This window comes from Cuculus canorus, chromosome 1 (assembly GCF_017976375.1).
Source record: "Cuculus canorus isolate bCucCan1 chromosome 1, bCucCan1.pri, whole genome shotgun sequence".
Taxonomy (NCBI): domain Eukaryota; kingdom Metazoa; phylum Chordata; class Aves; order Cuculiformes; family Cuculidae; genus Cuculus; species Cuculus canorus.
In genome coordinates this window covers 68,490,210-68,496,820 of record NC_071401.1, presented here as the reverse complement: position 1 = coordinate 68,496,820, position 6,611 = coordinate 68,490,210, and the positions used below count along the sequence as shown (strand labels likewise).

The following is a 6,611-nucleotide window of genomic DNA, read 5'->3' as shown; positions in this document are numbered from 1 at the left end:
GGGCGGGTTCCGTCCATTTCTGGAGACCCCGGCACTGCGGACACGGATGTGTTAGAGCGAGCCCAGGGGAGGCCACAAAGATGATCCAAGGCCTGGAGCACCTCCCATATGAGGAGAGGCTGAGAGCTGGGCTAGTTCAGCCTGGAGAAGAGAGGGCTCTGAGGAGACCGTAGAGCAGCTTCCAGTGCTTAAAGGGGCTACAGCAAAGCTGGGGAGGGGCTCTTTATCAGGGAGTGCAGGGATAGGACGAGGGGGAACGGCTTTAAGCTGAGAAAGAGGAAATTTAGATTAGGTATCAGGAAGAATTTTTTTCTGTGAGGGTGGTGAAGCACAAGTTGCCCAGAGAAGTTATGGATCCCCCATCCCTGGAGGTGTTCAAGGCAAGGTTCAGTGCCACCCAGAGGGACCTGGACAGGCTTGAGAGGTGGCATCATGCGAACAGTGGGTGGGGGCAATGCCAAGCACAATTATGGGCTGGGTTGAGAATGGATTGAGAAGCTCTGAAGAAAAGGATTTGGAGTGCTGGTGGCTGAGAAGATCAACATGACCCAGCAATATGCGCTAGCAGCCCAGAAAGCCAACCGTACCCTGGGCTGCATCAGAAGAAGCATGACAGCAGGTCGAGGGAGGTGATTCAGACTCTCTACAGTGCTCTTATGAGACCTCACCTGAAGTCCTGCTTTCAGTTCTGGAGTCCTCAGCCCAGAAGACGTGGATCTGTTGGAGCAAGCCCAGAGGAGGGCCACGAAGATGATCAGAGGGCAGGAGTATCTCTTGCATGAGGACAGGCTGAGAGAGTTGGAATTATTCAGCCTGGAGAGGAGAAGACTCCAGGGAGACCTCACAGCAGCCTTCCAGTCCCTGAAGGGGTCTACAGGAAAGCTGTGGAAGGGCTCTTTGTCTGGGAATGCAGGGATAGGATGAGGAGTAATGGTGTTAAGCTGAAAAAGCGGAGATTTAGATTCAGTATTAGGAAGAAATTCTTCACGATGAGGTTGGGGAGACACTGCCAAAAGTTGCCCAGAGGGGCTGTGGATGCCCCATCCCTGGAAGTGTTCAAGGCCAGGTTGGATGGGGCCTTGAGCACCCTGGTCTGGTGAGAGGTGTCCCTGCCCATGGCAGGGAATTGGAACTGGATAATCTTTAAGGCGTTTTCCAGCCCAAACTATTCTATGATGCTATGATGGGCAGTGCTGAAAGCAGAGTTGCCTGCTGCAGGTTTGCCACTTGCCACTTCCCCAGCATTCGACAAAGTGACTGCCAGGCCATGACACGCTCATCTGTAGATCACAGAATGGCAGAACAGTTGAGGTTGAAAGGGACCTCTGGAGATCATGTAGTCCAACCCCCCTGCTAAAGCAGGTTCCACAGGAAAGCATCCAAGTGGGTTTTAAATATTTCCAGAGAAGGAGACTGCAGCCTTCCTGGGCAGCCTGTTACAGTGCTCTGTCCCCCTCACAGTAAAGAATTTTTTCATCGTGTTCAGGTGGAACTTCCTGTGCTCCAGTTTGTGGCTGCTACTCCTTGTCCTGTTGCTGGGGACCACTGAAAAGAGTCTGGCCTCATCCACCTGATACCTGCCCTTTAGATACTGATAAGATTTCCTCTCAGTCTTCTCTTTTCCAGGCTAAACAGACCTGGATCTCTCAGCCTTTTCTCAAACAGGGAGTTTCAAAATGTCTTTGTTTATACTTATGCATTGTTTTTGCAACTTCAGTATCACAGACGTGGCCCGCATCACGTGGTTTTGGTTTTAGTCCTCGTTATATGCAAAATCAAATGCATGTTTTCAAATTCCTCCTTCAGCAAAATGCTGCCAACCACTTCAGTGAATTCTCGAAGCCAGGGCAACGGTGCGCTGAGCCCCAGAGATGCTGCCAGGCACACAGCTGGAGCGAAACGCTACAAGTACCTGCGGAGGCTCTTCCACTTCCGACAGATGGACTTCGAGTTTGCTCTTTGGCAAATGCTTTACCTGTTCACATCACCGCAGAGGGTTTATAGGAATTTTCACTACAGAAAACAGACAAAGGACCAATGGGCAAGAGATGATCCTGCTTTCTTAGTGCTTCTCAGTATCTGGCTCTGTGGTGAGTGCTGGAATAGATGGAATAAAAAGAGAGGGAGGGAAAGTCAAGGGAGGAATGTTTATGGCCCTTCTAATAGACACACAAAAAAAGGACCAATCCATATGGATTATTTTTCAAAGCAGAATAGAAGGAAGTGGCCTAAACTTTTGGAAGTTAAGGTGGGAATTAGAAAACAGAGAAGGCATAATGAATACTATATAGTCTTTAATTAGTCTCTCTATTGCAACTTATTTTCTGTTGCATTTCAAACTGCATAGTTCCCTGTAACTTTACAGACAGTAATAAACCCCCTTGACACATAGTAATGCTTTGGTTAAAAAAATACTGAACATTTGGTTTACTTGAATGTTACACATATAATACCGGCTTTACAATAAAGACCCTAGTGCAATTCTGCAGAACTAAGCTATAAACAAAGTGCCTCATGTAATTTTTAGACTGAATTGCAAATGAAAAAAGTATTATCACACTTGTCTTCTGTTATATAGCACATTGCTGTTAGTAATATCAAAAGCATTAATTCTGAAATAGAAGTGAGTATCAACACACACAGAGCTTGGGTTAACAAGTAGCTTTTATGAAACAAAGACTGTACTGTTGTGGCGCTGTGTGAATTTTTTAGAAGTAGTTGGGAAGGTGGGAAACACAACTTGCTGTCACATCCGTAAGCCCAAGTACAGATGAATGTTCTCTGATCTGTGAAGGGGATCATACTGTGAATAGGTTGCTTTATACCTGGTACTGCGCTTGCAGCCCAGCAGGCCAACCGTATCCTGGGCTACATCAAAAGAAGTGTGGCCAGCAGGGCAAGGGAGGTGATTCTGCCCCTCTATTCCTCTCTTGTGAGACCTTATCTGGAGTGTTGTGTTCAGTTCTGGAATCCTCAACATAAGAGGGATATGGAGCTGTTGGAACAGGTCCAGAGGAGGGCTACAAAGATGATCAGAGGGCTGGAGCACCTCCCGTACAAGGACAGGCTGAGAGAGTTGGTCTTGTTCAGCCTGGAGAAGAGAAGGCTCCAAGGAGACCTCATAGCAACCTTCCAGTACCTGAGAAGGGCCTACAAGAAAGCTGGGGAGGGACTGTTTACAAAGGCTTGTAGTGATAGGACAGGGGGGAATGGGTATAAACTGGAGAGGGGCAGATTTAGACTACACATAAGGAAGAATTTCTTCACCATGAGAGTGGGGAGGCACTGGCATAGGTTGTCCAGGGAAGCTGTGGATGCCCCATCCCTGGAGGTGTTCAAGGCCAGATTGGATGGGGCCTTGGGCAGCCTGATCTAGTGGGAGGTGTCCCTGCCCATGGCAGGGGGTTGGAACTGGATGATCTTTAAGGTCCTTTCCAACTCAAACTATTCTATGTGGTGGAAAAAATGAGCTATTGGACTGAAAATCTCAAGAGAGAAAAATAATAAGGAAACTGGAAGTTCTGTAACAGTATAGTCAAAAACCCTATCTGTTTAACATTTCATGATTTCTTCTCCATAACTAGCTTAAATGATCTTTTTCTCCTTTCAGTGTCTACTGTAGGGTTTGGATTTGTGCTGGACATGGGTTTTTTTGAAACAATTAAGCTGCTGCTTTGGGTTGTCTTCATAGACTGCGTTGGTGTTGGCCTCCTGATTGCAACTTTAATGTGGTAAGTAATTGTGTCAGAACCTCAGCTCGATGTTGCTGTCAGGATACCGATAGCCCTCTGCTCTTTGGGAGACTCTTGATTCTCTGTTTAATTATGAAGTATGTATTGACTATGGGGTTTGTGCTGTTGCGGTAATTGCTTCAGAATGTTGCTTTAAAAAAAGAACACATCCTTTTCTTTTCTACATACTGGAAAAGATAAATGTTCAGAAAGCCTGCATTATTATAAATGTTTCAGCTTGTTTTCTTTTTTCAGTGGATTAGTCTTCAGGACTAATGCCAAGTAAAAAATGTGATCATCATCACATCATTTGTTATTTTGGTTGAACAGCTTAAGTAACCTAAGTGTGGGGATTATTAGGCTTAATTAGGGCAATAGACAACTGGTCCATGTTTCTTGCTGAAGATTTTAGCTATTTCCACTACAAGCAGTGTCTGTTTTATTTTGTGCACGTGGGCTTTGTTGCTTCGGTGGTAGTTGCTGCCAGAGATTTACAGAAGGGGAGAGGCAGTAGCGAGTCAGTTCATGAGGCACATGAAGAACTGTGACTGATATGAAGGGTCCATCTGAGCTGCTTTCCTGTCTGGGACAGCAACCCCTGAAATGCTTGGGGAAGAGCGCACAATAATGCTTCTCCCGCCATCCTCCAGCCACTTGTGACTCTGGATGCGGTCTCCTCAACCAGAAAGACTTCAGCATCTGCTGGTTTTCCTTTGTCCTTTAGTCAGTGTCCTGCAGGCCTAAGTAGCTGTCACCTGGCTCTAGTTTGGTTCAGGTCCCTTCTTCCAATATAGGCTCACCTGTTTTTCCAAAAGCTTCCTCCATTCCTAATGAGCCTAACCCCCTTCTTGCCTCAATTTGCACCCAGGCTCTGCCTTTCTGACCCTGCCCTTGCCATAAATCCTGTATCAGAGAAAGCTACTGTGAAAGCTCTGGTCTCTTAGCGTATTTCAGGGCATGTATTGACTCCTTGTTCCTCTTCTAAACGGGATAAGTTTTCTGATGTCAGCAGAACTTCAGCTGAAAACACAGTCTCAAGGTTTGTTCTATAGTCTTAACACCAGGCAGTGCACGTTCTTTTCAGTAAGAAGAATGGGCTCATCTCTAGGAGCGCTGGCCTGTCCTCTTTCTGTCCTTGCAGTGCACCACTTCTGTAGAATTGAAATAAACCATCTCTGTGTGCACTGTATAAATGGGTACAGGTATAAATGCTTTTCTGTAGTCATCTCTGTGTGTGCAAACAGAAGTGGTCCTGTGCCTGAGAACTTGTACTGCATCAAAAATGGTAGTGCTGATTTATTTAAGAAGTTACATTTCTGTATTAACCAGCAGTGTATTTCATCTGCCTGTTGAAGGCAACGGATGTAATTATAGTTGTAACGAAAACTTCCTAATGTGTCTGGTCTGCATAATTCTTGCATATTTTTCTTCCAGATAGCAGAAATTCTGTTGTGTAGGGACTTAGGATCACACATGGTATAACATCTCAAACCAGCCTTCTGCCAGTCAACTTTATAGATTCACATTCACAACACTCTCAAATATCTTTTCATGTAGGTTCATTTCTAATAAGTACTTGGTGAAGCAGCAGAACAGAGACTATGATGTGGAGTGGGGATACGCCTTTGATGTTCATCTGAATGCCTTCTATCCACTTCTAGTCATTTTGCATTTTATCCAGCTGTTTTTCATTAACTGTAAGTAGAATATTTTGTGCTCTCTGCTTCAAAATCATGCTCCATCAGAGCTGAGAGCAGTTGTCTCTTTCAGATGTCATCATATCGGATTCCGTCATTGGGTATTTTGTTGGGAATACATTATGGCTGATTGCAATTGGCTATTACATCTATGTGACATTCCTAGGATACAGCGGTGAGTAACAGTAACATCTTTTTGTTCGACTAAAACCAAGAGCATAATTTGACTCTATTATTTTAATCTCAGTCTATTAATTAGCAAAGCAGAAGCTTAGCTTAGTATTAAAGTAATTCTTTCTTTGTGCTAATAGAACTGTGCTAGAAATTCACTAATCTACATTTCCAGTGGACACTAACCAAATAATTTATATTCATCACCATACCAACTTCCCTTCTTGTATGACACCTATAGCATCACAGCTTGTTCCTCGTGTTCCTCTGTGAATCCACTTACAAAACATTTACATAGAGTAAAAATTCTGTAGCAGCTTAAGACTATAGTTTTAGGTCATACAGGTTCCCAGGGCATTACCTGTACCAGTTAACTCAAGTACTCTGTGGTAGGATGAGTAGGCCAGAGATAACAAACCTGCCCCTCTAAGGTGGCCATCAAGCTATTTTTCCTAGCTGTCTTCCCCCAAGGCCATCCTACCTGAAGCACCTTTTTGAAAGAATGTGGCTTTAAACTTGCTTCATTGTTGCTTCTGTTTCAGCACTGCCCTTTCTGAAGAACACAGCTATTCTTTTGTATCCCTTTGCACTTCTCATCCTGCTCTATTTGATCTCCTTAGCATGCGGATGGAACTTCACCAAGATGCTTTGTTCTTTCTATAAATACAGAGTGAAATAAAACCAGGACTGATGTAGCTAATGTTTATTTTGTTTTCATCTTGGCTGTCTTGACAGTAAAGAAAAAAATTAACATTTTGTAAATGGTTGTAAATTGCTCTTTATTGTAGATAATTGTGTAAAAAAGTTTGAAGTGTCCTTTTTTATTAAAATATTTACAACAGTAAACATGTTAGCAACTTCGTTCAAATATTTTTGCAGTACATTCCTAAAAACAAGTTACTTGTACATCTCTGCATTTAACTGCAACAAGTCTATTTAGCATAACTCTTACTGCAGATATTTTGCACATACTGGCATAAGCTCTACATTATGAGGGTTTTAAGTGACACCA

The 6,611-nt window shown here is 43.9% G+C and overlaps 1 protein-coding gene across 1 annotated transcript in view; it reads left to right on the top strand.

Annotated features, from left to right (window-relative positions):
• UNC50 (unc-50 inner nuclear membrane RNA binding protein) overlaps positions 1 to 6,597 on the top strand; it is a 6,913-nt gene extending 316 nt beyond the window's left edge. Inside the window, exons 2-6 of the mRNA XM_054062425.1 lie at positions 1,807 to 2,090; positions 3,611 to 3,731; positions 5,289 to 5,428; positions 5,502 to 5,603; positions 6,142 to 6,597. Of these exons, the coding sequence (XP_053918400.1) occupies positions 1,807 to 2,090; positions 3,611 to 3,731; positions 5,289 to 5,428; positions 5,502 to 5,603; positions 6,142 to 6,278 (784 nt within the window). The 3' untranslated portion in view covers positions 6,279 to 6,597. The remainder of the gene's footprint in view (positions 1 to 1,806; positions 2,091 to 3,610; positions 3,732 to 5,288; positions 5,429 to 5,501; positions 5,604 to 6,141) is intronic.
• Positions 6,598 to 6,611: the final 14 nt, after the last annotated feature.